The following is a 15,267-nucleotide window of genomic DNA, read 5'->3' as shown; positions in this document are numbered from 1 at the left end:
CTGTAGATCCCATAACGAGGAACCCCTGCTCACCCTCGCCCTGTGGACCCAACAGCGTCTGTCGAGAAGTCAACGAACAGCCAGTTTGCTCCTGCGTGGCAGGATTCCTAGGTGTACCGCCTGCCTGCAGACCAGAGTGCACAGTGAGCTCTGATTGCCCTTTGACAGAGGCCTGCAGCAACCAGAAATGCATCGACCCCTGCCCAGGCTCCTGTGGCTTCAGGGCTGTCTGTCAAGTAGTTAATCATAATCCCATTTGCAGCTGTCAGCCAGGACACTCTGGCGATCCTTTCGTCCAATGCATGCCAATATGTAAGGATTCCTTTATCGAGATTCAAATCCTAGGAAATTTTTCTACAACACAGTGGTAACTGATTTGGATTTTTAGTATCTGAGCCTGTGACTGAGAACCCTTGTGAACCCTCACCTTGTGGACCCAATGCTCAGTGTCGAGTTACAAATGGTGCACCCTCGTGCTCCTGCTTGCCAGAGTTTATGGGATCCCCTCCAAATTGCAAGCCTGAGTGCATTAGTAATAGCGAATGCTCTGATCACTTGGCTTGCATTAATCAGAAGTGCAGGGATCCTTGTCCAGGCTCTTGTGGCGCCAACGCTGAGTGTCGTGTTGTCAGTCACACTCCTATGTGTGTCTGTCCTGGTGATTTCACTGGAGATCCTTTCACTTTCTGTAGCCCTAAGCCACGTAAGAATTGAAGTCTTTTCTCGTGAAATATTCTAATTTTCCCAATGCCAACTTTCTTCTAATAACAAAACCTTGCAGCTGTGCCCGTATATCTGTCTCCTTGCGAGCCATCTCCCTGTGGCTTCAACGCAATCTGCAAGGAGCAGAATGGAGTAGGTGCCTGCTCCTGTTTGCCTGATTATATTGGCAACCCCTACGAAGGGTGTCGACCAGAGTGCACAGTAGACTCAGATTGTCCATCTACTTTGAGTTGCATTCGTTCCAAGTGTCAGGACCCTTGTCCAGGCACTTGTGGCACCAACGCTGAGTGCCAGGTCATCAACCATCGTCCTGCTTGCACTTGCATTTCTGGATACAGTGGCAATCCTTTCCAGTACTGTACCCTGATTCGTGATATAGGTACATAGAGATTCTAACCATTATTACAATCCTTTCTAAGGAGTCTAATTAACTGATCAATTCCATATTTCATAGAAGATCAAACTCAGTATAAAGACCCCTGCAGCCCTTCACCCTGTGGACCCAACAGTCAGTGTCGTGTAGTGAATGGACAAGGAGTCTGCTCCTGTCTGCCAGAATACAGAGGTTCTCCACCTCTGTGTCGCCCAGAGTGTGTCCTGAACTCAGAGTGCTCCGGGGATCGAGCCTGCGTGAACCAGAAATGTGTGAACCCTTGTACTGGTTCCTGCGGCACGTTCACCACTTGTGTGGTGAGAAACCACAGTCCTATCTGTGCCTGCAGAGAATCATACACTGGAGATCCATTCAGTAGATGCTTCCCTCTTCCACGTAAGGCTTCTTCATAGCATCAAAGTTTAGATCAAAGTTAGGAGACACTAGCCTGAATTTTTAATAACTTTTTCAGCGCTTCAGCCTGTTGTGTCTGACGTAGCCACGCAACCTTGTATGCCTTCCCCTTGTGGTCCCTATTCCGAGTGTCGCGTGGTCAATGGCGGCCCATCTTGCCAGTGTCTGTCCTCTTATATTGGAAGTCCTCCGAACTGTAGACCAGAGTGTACCATAAACTCTGACTGCCCCAGCAACAGAGCCTGCGCCAGGCAAAGGTGCCAGGATCCTTGTCCTGGTTCCTGTGGAGTGGGGACCCAGTGCAGTGTGTTCAATCATGTCCCCATGTGCACTTGCCTTGAGGGATACACTGGAGATCCATTTAGCAACTGTTACCCAACACCGCCACAATGTAAGGCTTCTTTTCCTCTTCAAGAAGTAGGATCCTGTTTTTCTGGAGTCTTGATTTATCCCAATTTTTCTAGTACCTCCTCCCGAAGCAGACCCCTGCAACCCATCACCCTGTGGACCCAATGCTCAGTGCAGCGCAGGTGTATGCACCTGTCTGCCAGACTATCAGGGCGATCCTTACACCAGCTGTCGCCCAGAGTGTGTCCTGAACAGCGACTGTGCCCAAAACAGAGCCTGCGTTCGCAATAAATGTGTGGATCCTTGCGTAGGTACCTGCGGCAGGAACGCAATTTGCAGCGTCCTGAACCATGTACCTATGTGCAGTTGTCCAGCTGGGACATCTGGAAACGCGTTTATTTCTTGTGAGAGAGTTGAAGGTATGAGAATTAGAAGATTCTATGCAGCTCTCGAGTAGACTTGAGAACAGAAGTTTACGTCAGTTTCCATTTTAGAACCAGTCCAAGTGAATCCTTGTAGTCCATCTCCCTGTGGGCCCAACAGTCAGTGTAGAGCTATAAATGGTCAAGCTGTATGTTCCTGCGTGCCAGGATACCTTGGCACTCCACCCAGCTGTAGACCAGAGTGTGTAGTCAGCTCAGATTGTCCAAGAAATCAGGCGTGCAATAACCAGAAGTGCATTGACCCTTGCTCTGGTACTTGCGGTCTGAGGGCCCTCTGCCAAGTTGTCAATCACAATCCTGTATGCAGCTGTCCAGAAGGTTTCACAGGCGATCCTTTCACTAGATGTGAATTCACTCGTAAGGATTCTTCTATTCTTCTTTCGATCGAATCGACTATAGTACAGGTCCATTCAAATATGATTAAACTTATTCCTCTGTCCCTCAGCTGCGACTGTGCCCATCGAGGACACATGCGCCTCTTGTCAGTGTGGTCCCAATTCCATCTTCCAAACCATCAACGATAAGCCATCTTGCACCTGCCTACCCGACTTTATCGGTTCTCCACCCAATTGTCGCCCAGAGTGTGTCAGCAACAGCGAGTGTCCAAGCCATCTGGCCTGCATCAACCGAAAGTGTCAGGACCCCTGTCCCGACTCGTGTGGTTCTAACGCCGAGTGTCGCGTGGTCAGTCATACTCCGATGTGTGCCTGTCTGAGCGGTTACGCGGGCGATCCCTTCACGCAGTGCACCTTCAGACGACGTAAGACACATAAAAGTACACACATGCAGAGACTGTGAACATATATTCAGGTTACCGAAGAGGATCACACTTATACAAAAACAAAGTAGCATCCCTGCCCTGTAGACAAAACTGACTCTGCAACTAGTCGACTCCTGAACCTGGATACCTTCGTAGTCACTGCATTAACACCCCCAAGGGAGAAGTATAAAAAGGAATGGTGAGGTCCTAACCCTTTAACCTCGTGACCCTTTTCTAGCCGAGGTGGAACTGGTCCCTCTGACCCCCTGCACGCCATCACCCTGCGGTCCCAACGCGATTTGCAGGGAGCAAAATGGTGCAGGATCCTGCACCTGTGCCCCGGATTACATAGGGAACCCCTACGAAGGATGTCGACCAGAGTGCACTGTGAACTCCGACTGCCCCTCGAACCTGGCCTGCATAAGGTCCAAGTGCCAGAACCCCTGTCCAGGCACCTGTGGCCAGAACGCAGAGTGCACTGTGATCAATCACGCGCCGAGCTGCACTTGCCTGGCTGGATACACTGGAGATCCCTTCTTTAATTGCCGCCTGCAGCTGCCGTCTCGTAAGTCTGAACGCAATCAGTCACCCATCATGATCATTATCACCATCACGAACGCCTCGATAGAGAAGATAACGTTAGAGCCACGCTTCTTTGTAACCATCGACGTCGCCCATCGTAATACATCAGCTGAATGGTGCATTCGCCAATTAACTCCACTAATCGAGTAACGATAAACTGCTTCCAAGCGGACAGGAATTGGGGGTTGGAAGGATTCTGATAGATAGTGTTCGCGACTTGCAGTGGTCGTGCCAGAAAATCCGTGTTACCCCTCGCCCTGCGGACCCAACAGCCACTGCCAGGTCAAGAACGGACAGGCTGTGTGTTCCTGCAATCCTGAGTACATTGGCAGCCCTCCAGGATGTCGGCCAGAGTGCGTGGTCAGCTCAGAGTGTCCTTCGAATAGGGCCTGCTTCCAGCAGAAGTGCTCTGACCCTTGTGAAGGTCGCTGCGCTACCAATGCCGACTGCAGGGTCGTGAACCATAGCCCTATCTGCAGTTGCAAGCTCGATTTCACTGGAGACCCCTTCACTAGATGCTTCCCGATGCCAAGTAAGAGGAACTTAAACCCTGGATTAATATATTCATTGTCACTTGCATTATTTATAGTGATGCAGAGTACACTAGGAGATTAGATAGTGAATATGTTAACTTGTAGAATTAAGGGACCTTTTGAGAGATGAGGTTCAGGTCCTTCAACAGAGGAATGTTACTAATTATTTTCAGAGCCACCAGCCCCTGTTGAAAACCCCTGCGTACCATCACCCTGTGGTCCTTACTCGGAGTGTCGCGACATAGGAGGCGGTCCTTCTTGTTCCTGTTTAGCGAATTACGTGGGTAGCCCGCCGAACTGTAGACCCGAGTGCACGATAAACCCAGACTGTCCCAGTAATAGAGTCTGCACGAGGGAAAAGTGCAGAGACCCGTGTCCTGGCTCCTGTGGCGTTGGAGCAATTTGTAATGCCATTCATCACACCCCTACGTGCTCTTGCCCTGAAGGTTTCACTGGTGACCCGTTCACCATTTGTGAAATTGTGAGACCACAATGTAAGGCTTGATTTATACCCTTTTAAGAAACTGGATAGGTCTTGTAGAGTTTCTTAGGGTTAATCTGAAACTTACTTTGCAGTGGCAGATACTCCATCAGACCCCTGCAATCCCTCACCCTGTGGGGCGAACGCAGAGTGTAATAATGGCGTGTGCACCTGCCCCTCAGACTATGTTGGAAATCCTTATGAACTCTGTCGACCCGAATGTGTTATCAATGATCACTGTTCTTTGAACATGGCCTGCATTCGCAGCAAGTGTGCTAATCCTTGCATTGGAACCTGTGGTCAGAACGCTGTGTGTGACGTTTTCAATCATGTCCCCATGTGCAGCTGCCCATCTGGAATGACTGGCAATGCTTTTGTCCTTTGCTCTATCTTGCGAGGTGGATATTCTGAGATAGTTCCTTTGGAAGGTGTTAAGAAGAGGCATTTTAGAATAGGAACATTTTTTCTCTGCTCCAGGATGTCTCTATTTAACATTCTTCTTTATTTCAATTCTGCTTTGTTCATTTGACTAATTCGATACTTCCCTCGCAGAACCAGTGTCTCAAGACCCTTGCAGACCCTCCCCCTGTGGTCCCAACAGTCAGTGTCGTGTTGTCAATGACCAGGCTGTATGCAGCTGTGTCCAAGGGTACCTAGGAACTCCTCCATCTTGCAGGCCTGAATGTGTGGTTAGCTCAGACTGCCCACGCAATCTGGCTTGCAGTAATCAGAGGTGTATAGATCCTTGTCTAGGTACCTGTGGCTTGAGGACTCAGTGTCAAGTCGTGGCGCACAATCCCATTTGCAGTTGTCTTCCCAGGCACTCTGGAGACCCTTTCACCAGATGTGATCCCATAAGTAAGCGCGATTTCAAAGAATGGTGGAAGCTTGAGAAACTTCAAGAGTCTCAAGTCTCTGCTTCTTACTTTCTTCAGAAGAAATGTGAACAGCTTTTTAATTCTAATCTCGTTTAATAGTGGATACACCAGTTGTGCCCCTGAACCCTTGTCAACCATCTCCTTGTGGACCAAACGCACAATGTCGTGTGGTAAACGACTCACCTTCTTGCACTTGTCTTCCTGATTTTATTGGAGCACCACCTAGCTGCAGACCAGAGTGTGTTAGTAACAGCGAGTGCGGAGATAATCTCGCCTGCTTGAACCAGAAATGTAGAGACCCTTGTCCTGGAGCCTGTGGCTCGAACACAGAATGCAGAGTAGTAAGTCACACGCCCATGTGTGTTTGCATGAGTGGCTACACTGGAGATCCATTCACCCAGTGCATCTTGCAACAACGTAAGCTATTAATATCACCATTCTTGCAAGTTAGACTCACATTTTGTTCTCGAAATTATAGACACTTCATTTTGGCTGTATTTCCTTGTAGCGACGATTTTCGATAATGTGTCACCCTGTACACCATCGCCCTGTGGAGCAAACGCTGTTTGCAAAGAGCAGAATGGCGCAGGTGCTTGCACCTGTTTGCCAGATTATATCGGAAACCCATATGAAGGATGTCGACCAGAGTGTACCGTGAACTCTGACTGTGTGTCGAACTTGGCTTGCGTTAGATCCAAGTGTCAGGACCCCTGTCCAGGCACGTGTGGTCAGAACGCAATTTGCCAGGTGATCAATCACTCACCTGCGTGCACTTGTATGTCTGGATTCACTGGTGATCCTTTCAGATACTGCAACCCCACCCCATTATCTGGTAATTGATTAAAATATAGCAAACTAAGGTGGGGTTACTCAGAGACGCTGATACCATCTTCCCAATATATTTCAATTTTTCAAATCCTTAAATTCTGAAATCTTCAAGTATCTAATTCAAATTCTTGAAAATCCATATTTCAACTCAGAGTGGCTCTCTGAGTAGCCCTATCTTGATACGACTAGGTTAAATATTAACTCTTTGACTGGTATCAAACTCTACTTTCCTTTCTATGATTAGACCCCACTGCGCTTAGACCAGCCAATCCCTGTCAACCGTCGCCCTGTGGACCCAACAGCCTGTGCAGAGAAAATAATGGGCAAGCAGTTTGCTCCTGTCTGCCCGAGTACATGGGTTCGCCCCCTGGCTGTCATCCCGAATGTATCATGAGCTCAGACTGTCCCACTAACAGGGCTTGTGTTAACAACAAATGTGTCAATCCCTGTCCTCAGCCCTGTGGATCGAACACGAACTGCAGGGTGATGAATCACAGCCCTATCTGCAGTTGCAGGTCAGGCTACACGGGAGATCCTTTCAGTGTGTGCTTCCCTGTGCCAAGTAAGATCCGATGAAGCTAATTAGGGCAATCTTGTCGCGATTAGGATACACGTTATAAAATTCTTTCTTTCAGGACCTGCTCCTGGCCCAGTATCTCAGAATCCTTGTGTGCCTTCTCCATGTGGACCTTACGCAGAGTGTAGAGATATTGGGGGAGCACCCTCTTGTTCTTGCCAAGCATCTTACATAGGTAGCCCTCCGAATTGTAGACCAGAGTGTTCTGTTAATTCCGATTGTCCCAGAAGTCAGAGCTGCATAAATGAACGATGCAGAGATCCCTGTCCGGGATCCTGTGGAGTCTCGGCTACTTGCAGCGTTATTAATCATACTCCAACCTGTGTTTGTCCTGAGGGATTCACTGGAGATCCATTCACGAATTGTTATCCAAGACGTAAGCAGAGTTTAGAGATTTTTATTTTAGAGATTTCTTATAAGGGAACTTTGGTACCCTGAAAATTCTGAATTTTGTGAAACTTTGTAAGTTTATAATAAATCTACAAAGTACAAAAAATAAGAACTTTTAATATACGAAAGTTTACTGATTAGAATCTAATAAGACTTTCTCAATACCACAGCGATAGAAGCGCCTGTTATACCCGCGGACCCTTGCAACCCTTCACCCTGTGGTCCTAACGCTCTCTGCGAAGGGGGTAGTTGTTCCTGCCTACCAGAGTATCAGGGAGACCCCTATACTGGTTGTCGACCAGAATGTGTTCTGAACAGTGACTGTAACCTCTCTCAAGCCTGCATTCGTAACAAGTGTGTTGACCCCTGCCCTGGAACCTGTGGTCAAAATGCACAGTGCAACATCTACAACCATATTCCCATATGCAGCTGCCTGCCTAGAATGACAGGAAATGCATTCGTTTCTTGTCATCCAAGCAGAGGTATACAAACTTCAAATTTCCAATTATTCTAATTAAAAGAATTAGAAGACCCTAGATTCATCTTTGCCCATTTCAGGACCCGAAGACCCTTGCAACCCATCTCCCTGTGGACCCAATAGTGTCTGCAGAGTAGTTAACGAGCAAGCAGTATGCAGTTGCGTGAACAGTTTCATTGGCACGCCTCCTTCTTGCAGACCTGAGTGTTCTGTCAGCTCTGACTGTCCGCAGAATCAGGCTTGCAGCAACCAAAGATGCACAAATCCCTGTGCTGGCACTTGTGGTGTCAGAGCACAGTGTCAAGTGGTCAATCATAATCCCATTTGCAGCTGTCCACCTGGCTTCACTGGCGATCCTTTCCTGAGATGCGAGCCCAGATGTGAGATCAGTTTACTATTAGACAATCTTAATGTTCCCCTTGCTAAGTGATAGTATTATCAAACAAGTTTCCGCCCTTACAGTGGAGGAACCACCAACACCTATCAACCCTTGCCAACCATCACCCTGTGGACCCAATGCTCTCTGCCAAGTGAATAATGGCTCGCCTTCTTGCTCCTGTTTGCCTGAGTTCATTGGAGCCCCACCAAATTGTAGACCTGAGTGCATCAGCAACAGCGAGTGTGCAACCCAGTTGGCTTGCATAAATAATAAGTGTAGGGATCCTTGTCCTGGGTCCTGTGGAGCCAACGCTGAGTGTCGTGTTGTGAGTCACACCGCGATGTGCGTGTGCTCTGAGGGCTATCAGGGGGATCCTTTCGTTACGTGTGTTGCCAGACAGCGTAAGATATTAATTTGAAGTTTTTAATAGAAGATAGAGGTGTGTGGGAACTTAAAAATATCGGGTCAAGAATTTTTCTTGGGTTCGAGGTGTCCAAAGTATCTTGCTAATATTCTTAAATCGCAGAATGAGTTCCAAATATTGAGTACCCAAAATTTTTGGGTTGCTGTACATCTCTACTACAACATCTCTGTGAGCAGAGATTGAAGATTAATTTCACATTTTAGCCGAAATAGTCTCAGTTCTCTCCACCCCCTGTACGCCATCCCCCTGTGGCTCAAACGCAGTCTGCAAAGAGCAGAATGGAGTAGGCTCCTGCACCTGTCTACCCGATTACATTGGCAATCCCTACGAAGGATGTCGCCCAGAGTGTGTCATGAACTCTGACTGTGTGGCTACTCGCACTTGCATTCGGTCCAAGTGTCAGGACCCTTGTCCTGGCGCCTGTGGTACTAATGCTGAGTGTCAAGTAGTCAACCACTTGCCCACTTGCACCTGTTTACCTGGCTACACTGGCCAACCGTACCAATTCTGTCAACCGATGCCACTAGGACCTAGTAAGCTCAGATTTTTTCATACCTAGTTCCTTGGGACTCTAATTTTGGGGTTTCTACAATAGATTTTCCCTTCATAGTTGTCGAAGACAGGAGAGACCCATGTTCCCCATCACCTTGTGGACCAAACAGTCGCTGTCAGGTAGTCAACGACCAGGCAGTGTGTACCTGTCTGCCAGAGTATACTGGTTCTCCTCCAGGCTGTCGGCCAGAGTGTGTAGTCAGCTCAGAATGCCCTTCTAACTTGGCCTGTGTCAATCAGAAGTGCAGGAATCCTTGTCCTGGTCCTTGTGGACTGGAAGCTGACTGCAACGTGATCCATCATAGTCCTATCTGTGCTTGCAAGCCTAGATTCACTGGTGATCCATTTACTAGGTGCTTCCCTATGCCAGGTGAGGAAGCTCCTTTGATCTTAAAGAGACGAGAGTCTCAGTCTCCAGATTACTCATTCCATAATCAAGACTTGAAGTGTTAATGAGACTTATTAATTGTTTTTAGAACTCCCTACAGCAGTGATTCCCTTAAATCCATGTGTTCCCTCGCCTTGTGGTGCAAATGCAGAGTGCCGCGACATTAATGGCATACCTTCCTGCTCCTGTCTACAAAATTACATTGGCAGTCCTCCCAACTGTCGACCAGAATGTACAGTGAACTCTGACTGCCCTCCTAGTCAAGCTTGTATGAGGGAGAAGTGTAGAGACCCCTGTCCAGGTTCCTGTGGAGTGTTTGCTCAGTGCAACGTGATGAACCATGTCCCAATTTGCAGCTGTATCGAAGGTTACACTGGAGATCCCTTCACCAATTGTTATCCAAAGCCTCCTCAACGTAAGATACTTCTTCTAAACCTTGTAGCTCAAGTCCCACTATCAGCCATCTACACTGGACTCTTTTCCTCTTCTAGAACCAGCGATCTCAGATGACCCCTGTAATCCATCACCCTGTGGACCCAACGCAGAATGCAACAATGGTATCTGCACTTGTTTGCCAGAGTATAAGGGCGATCCTAACGTAGGCTGTCGACCAGAGTGTGTTCTCAACACAGATTGTCCCCTGAATCAAGCTTGTGTCCGCAACAAGTGCACTAACCCTTGTGTAGGCACTTGTGGGCAGAATGCTGTCTGCAATGTCTTCAACCACGTTCCTATGTGCAGTTGCTCGCCAGGAATGAGTGGAAACGCTTTTGTGTTCTGTTCTCCAGTTCAAGGTAGAAAAAGACACTACTTAAATAATGATATTCAGTCACTGGATCGCTAAGTACACTTCCACAATCTTCTACTATACTTTTGCCTATAGAATTGGTCCCACAAACACCATGCAATCCATCCCATTGCGGTCCAAACAGTCAGTGTCGCCCTGTCAATGGACAGGCAGTTTGCTCTTGCGTCCCTGGGTACTTGGGAAGTCCTCCATCCTGCAGACCAGAGTGTGTGGTCAGTTCAGACTGTCCTAGGACCGAGGCCTGCAGCAACCTCAAGTGTGTGAACCCTTGTACTGGAAGCTGTGGCATTAGAGCACAATGTCAGGTCATAAACCATAATCCCATCTGTAGTTGTCCTGCTGGACTGTCTGGAGATCCTTTCGTCAGATGTGAACCTATCAGTAAGAGATCTTCAAACCTTTATCCATCCTTTAGAAAGCTGGTGTAAGTCAGTAGATTTTTTTCTCAAAAACTAGTACACCTACTTCACGTCTGATTTATCTAAGCTCGAACTACTGTGGCTTCCAGCCTTCTAAAGGTCAATGAATAATCTCTTTTCCCCCAACTAACTAGCTTTACTGATACATACATTTTTTAGTGGACACGAAGCCTGAGATTATAAACGTGTGCAAACCTTCACCCTGTGGACCCAATGCCCTCTGCCAAGTAGCGAACGATTCCCCATCCTGCACTTGCATGCCAGGATTCGTTGGTTCCCCACCCAATTGTCGACCTGAGTGCATCAGCAACAGCGAATGCGAGAGTCAGCTCGCTTGCATTAACCAGAAGTGCAGGGATCCTTGTCCTGGCTCTTGTGGAGCTAACGCTGAGTGTCGTGTGGTGAGCCACACGCCCATGTGTGTCTGCTTCACTGGCTACACTGGAGACCCCTTCACACAATGCTACCAGTTCGACGACAGTAAGAAATCTTGAGTTGACTAGGCTTCGAGTACCCTACTTTGATTATTCTCTAACTTTATTCTCTGTCTCCCTTCAGGAGTAACTGTTTCTCCATGCTCACCATCGCCCTGTGGCTCAAACACCATCTGTAAAGAGCAGAATGGTGTAGGTTCTTGCTCTTGTTTACCCGAGTACATTGGCAATCCCTACGAAGGGTGCAGACCAGAGTGCACAGTCAGTTCAGACTGTCCTTCGAACCTAGCTTGCATGAGAAACAGGTGTCAGGACCCGTGTCCAGGAACATGTGGCCAGAACGCTGTCTGCCAAGTGATTAATCATTCTCCTGTTTGCACTTGCAATCCTGGATTCACTGGAGATCCCTTCGGGTACTGTCTACCTGCCCGAGCACCTGGTAAAGTATACTGAACTGCAGCAAAACTTGCAAAAGAATCTCCCTAATCAAGTGCCCCTTATTTCTATATCACTTTTCTCCCCAGACGTAGTCAAAGATCCAACAGACCCTTGCGTCCCATCGCCCTGCGGCCCAAACAGTCAATGCCGCGTGGTATCCGGAAACGCTGTGTGTTCCTGCCTCCCCGAGTACAGCGGAAGTCCTCCCTCGTGTCGTCCCGAGTGCGTTGTGAGCTCAGAGTGTCCCTCGAACCGTGCCTGCGTGAATCAGAAGTGCGTGAACCCCTGTCCACAGCCGTGTGGGCAGAACACCAACTGTCTAGTCGTTAACCACAGTCCAATTTGTACCTGCAAGGAAGGAAACACTGGCAACCCTTTCACTAGGTGTTTCCCTCTCCTACGTAAGTTTTTCTAAACACTATTCATGTTCCTGAAAGTAGAAGCAATTTTATAATTATTTTTTCATGGCTTTCGCAGAGCAACCTACGTTTTCCGATCTACCTCAGAACCCCTGCGTTCCTTCTCCCTGTGGTCCCTATTCCGAGTGTCGAGACATTGGCGGTGCACCGTCTTGTTCCTGCTTAGCCAATTACTTCGGCAGCCCGCCAAACTGTAGACCAGAGTGTACTGTGAACTCTGACTGCCCCAGCAATAAGGCCTGCATCAGGCAGAGGTGTACTGACCCCTGTCCTGGGTCTTGTGGCCTGTCAGCGAGATGCACAGTGTTCAACCATGTCCCCATGTGCTCCTGTCTGGAGGGTTTCACTGGGGATCCTTTCAGCGGCTGCTCCCCTGCCCCGAGTAAGAGTCTTCTTGATAAAAATCTTCTAAGGACTTGTGCTCTTATAAGGGGACATCGATGAGTGATGAAATATCAGTCACCAATATTCCCTCATTAGAATGCAATCATAATTAATATTTTCTCCCGCGATTGCAGTCGAAGTCCAACCAGCACCCAAAGACCCCTGCAATCCTTCGCCCTGTGGTGCAAATGCACAGTGCGACAACAGCGTATGCACCTGTCTGCCAGGCTACACTGACAACCCCTACCTGGGTTGTCGTCCAGAGTGTATTCTGAACACCGACTGTCCTCAAAACAGAGCTTGCCTGCGCAATAAGTGCGTGGATCCATGCACAGGCACCTGTGGTCAGAGTGCAACCTGTAACGTGTACAACCATGTGCCCATGTGCAGTTGTCCTGTTGGAATGACAGGAAATGCATTCATATCTTGCTCTCCAGTTAGAGGTACTGCAACTTTTTTAAGATTAGCAATGAATTTCGAGAATTTGAAGATGATTAACCACCCTCTGCGTCCTTACCAGACCCCGTGGTGCTAAGACCCTGCAGCCCATCACCCTGTGGACCAAACAGTCAGTGCAGAGAGGTGAACAGTCAGGCTGTATGCACTTGCATCCCTAGCTTCATCGGTATTCCGCCCACCTGCAGGCCAGAGTGCACTTTGAGCACTGACTGTGGACCAACGGAGGCCTGTGTGAATCAAAAATGCAGGGACCCTTGCACTGGCACTTGTGGAATCAGGGCAACCTGCCAAGTAGTGAACCATAATCCTATTTGCAGCTGTTCTGCAGGGTTAACTGGAGATCCTTTCGTCAGATGCATCGAGAGACGTAAATATTTTAGTCAAATGGAAGCGTTTTTCTTAGATTGAAGTGCAGGTTTCAACAAGGTTCTATTTCAGCGTTCATGGAACCCGTGAACCCTTGCGAACCATCCCCCTGTGGTCCAAACGCTCAATGCCAAGTGATCAACGACTCTCCATCCTGCTCCTGTCTGCCAGAGTTCTCTGGCTCGCCTCCCAACTGCAGGCCAGAGTGCATAAGCAACAACGAGTGTCCCAATGACATGGCTTGCATCAATCAGAAGTGTAGAGATCCTTGTCCAGGCTCTTGTGGCACCAACGCTGTATGTCGCACCGTCTCCCACACGCCCATGTGTACTTGTTCACCTGGGTACACTGGGGATCCATTCACCCAGTGTGTCACAGAACAGCGTAAGCCTTTATCAAACTCAGATTGATTCATCAGTCGACGTGGTTTGATTCACCATTGATCCTTTTGTAGTCATCCCGATGTACATACCCCAGCCCTGCGTGCCTTCCCCTTGCGGAGCAAATGCGCAATGCAAAGACAGGAATGGCGTGGGTTCTTGCTCCTGCATACCAGGGTACTTGGGGAACCCTTACGAAGGCTGTCGACCTGAATGTGTCATAAACACTGACTGCGTCCCCAGCAAGAGCTGCGTCAGATTCAAGTGTGAGGACCCTTGCCCAGGCACCTGTGGCCCCAACGCAGTTTGCCAGGTGATCAATCACTTGGCAACTTGCAGTTGCTTGCCTAGGTTCACTGGGGACCCTTTCAGATACTGTCGCGAAGAAATAGGTAGGTCAAGGGAATTTTCTCTAATGGTCAGCTGATCTCCAGAAGCTTACAGCGATGTCTTGTTCGATAGAAACTCTGCCAAGTGTAACAAACCCCTGCCAACCATCGCCTTGTGGACCCAACAGCGTCTGTAGAGAGAATAATGGACAAGCAGTTTGCTCCTGTTTGCCAGAGTACATGGGTTCGCCCCCTGGATGCAGACCACAGTGCGTGGCGAGTGCAGAATGTCCCTCTGATCGCTCGTGTGTGAACCAGAGGTGCATTGACCCTTGCCCTGAGACCTGTGGAAGAAACGCGATCTGCAGAGTCATCAATCACAATCCAATATGCTCTTGTCGACAAGATTACACTGGGGATGCGTTTAGTATTTGCTTCCCTGCTCCACGTGTGTATTTCTATAAATTCTTGAATAATTTTTTACGAAGAATCCTTGGTGAGAATTATATCCACTTTGGAACCTCGCAGGTCCTCCACCAGAACCTCTACCACCTGTACAGCAAGACCCATGTCTGCCCTCTCCTTGTGGACCGTATTCTCAGTGTAGAAATGTCGGAGGCAATCCATCTTGCTCCTGCTCAGTTGGATACATCGGTGTCCCACCAAACTGCAGGCCAGAGTGCACTATAAACGCAGAGTGTCCCAGTGCCATGGCCTGCATTCGAGAGAAGTGCATGGATCCCTGTCCTGGGTCTTGCGGAGTTGGAGCTAGGTGCAGTGTTCTAGACCATGTCCCAATTTGTTCTTGCCCTGAGGGATACACTGGAGACCCATTCAGCAACTGTTTACTGAGACCCATTTTATGTGAGAGACTTTTTCTTCTACAGTTCATCAAGTTTCCCGACTGTCAATAACTGTTTCTGATTCCCATATAGCTGAGGAGCCAAGAGACCCATGCAATCCTTCACCTTGCGGTCCGAATACACTTTGTCGCGATGGTGGTCGATGCACTTGCTTGCCAGAATACCAAGGCGACCCATACACTGGTTGTCGACCAGAGTGTGTCTTGAATAATGACTGCTCTCGTGACAGAGCATGTATGAGGAACAAATGTGTGGATCCTTGTCTGGGAACTTGTGGTCAGAACGCAGAATGCCAGACTATCAACCACGTCCCTATGTGCAGTTGTCCTGTGGGGATGTCTGGGAACGCTTTTGTATCTTGTTCCCCAGTGCAGGGTATACTATCGAATATTTTTCTGATTTATTTTAACATATTCG

At 48.5% G+C, this 15,267-nt stretch overlaps 1 protein-coding gene across 1 annotated transcript in view; it reads left to right on the top strand.

The window, feature by feature from the left end:
* The window catches only part of Dpy (fibrillin-like protein dumpy), a 101,158-nt gene that overhangs the window by 53,472 nt on the left and 32,419 nt on the right, over positions 1-15,267 (top strand). The window contains 36 exon segments of the mRNA XM_076377252.1: positions 7-312; positions 389-703; positions 782-1,102; positions 1,178-1,492; positions 1,569-1,901; positions 1,975-2,277; positions 2,353-2,658; positions 2,747-3,061; positions 3,300-3,626; positions 3,867-4,175; positions 4,350-4,670; positions 4,753-5,085; positions 5,135-5,515; positions 5,635-5,952; positions 6,044-6,367; positions 6,608-6,925; positions 6,999-7,316; positions 7,501-7,812; positions 7,889-8,188; positions 8,271-8,588; positions 8,815-9,144; positions 9,222-9,533; positions 9,640-9,966; positions 10,043-10,345; positions 10,435-10,740; positions 10,938-11,258; positions 11,337-11,651; positions 11,737-12,051; positions 12,128-12,451; positions 12,594-12,896; positions 12,974-13,279; positions 13,351-13,662; positions 13,733-14,050; positions 14,121-14,435; positions 14,516-14,851; positions 14,923-15,225. Of these exon segments, the coding sequence (XP_076233367.1) occupies positions 7-312; positions 389-703; positions 782-1,102; positions 1,178-1,492; positions 1,569-1,901; positions 1,975-2,277; positions 2,353-2,658; positions 2,747-3,061; positions 3,300-3,626; positions 3,867-4,175; positions 4,350-4,670; positions 4,753-5,085; positions 5,135-5,515; positions 5,635-5,952; positions 6,044-6,367; positions 6,608-6,925; positions 6,999-7,316; positions 7,501-7,812; positions 7,889-8,188; positions 8,271-8,588; positions 8,815-9,144; positions 9,222-9,533; positions 9,640-9,966; positions 10,043-10,345; positions 10,435-10,740; positions 10,938-11,258; positions 11,337-11,651; positions 11,737-12,051; positions 12,128-12,451; positions 12,594-12,896; positions 12,974-13,279; positions 13,351-13,662; positions 13,733-14,050; positions 14,121-14,435; positions 14,516-14,851; positions 14,923-15,225 (11,439 nt within the window).

The sequence above is a fragment of the Calliopsis andreniformis genome, chromosome 4 (assembly GCF_051401765.1).
Source record: "Calliopsis andreniformis isolate RMS-2024a chromosome 4, iyCalAndr_principal, whole genome shotgun sequence".
NCBI classification, from domain to species: domain Eukaryota; kingdom Metazoa; phylum Arthropoda; class Insecta; order Hymenoptera; family Andrenidae; genus Calliopsis; species Calliopsis andreniformis.
Note: the sequence above shows the minus strand (reverse complement) of the source record. Positions and strands in the feature narration are given on the sequence as shown.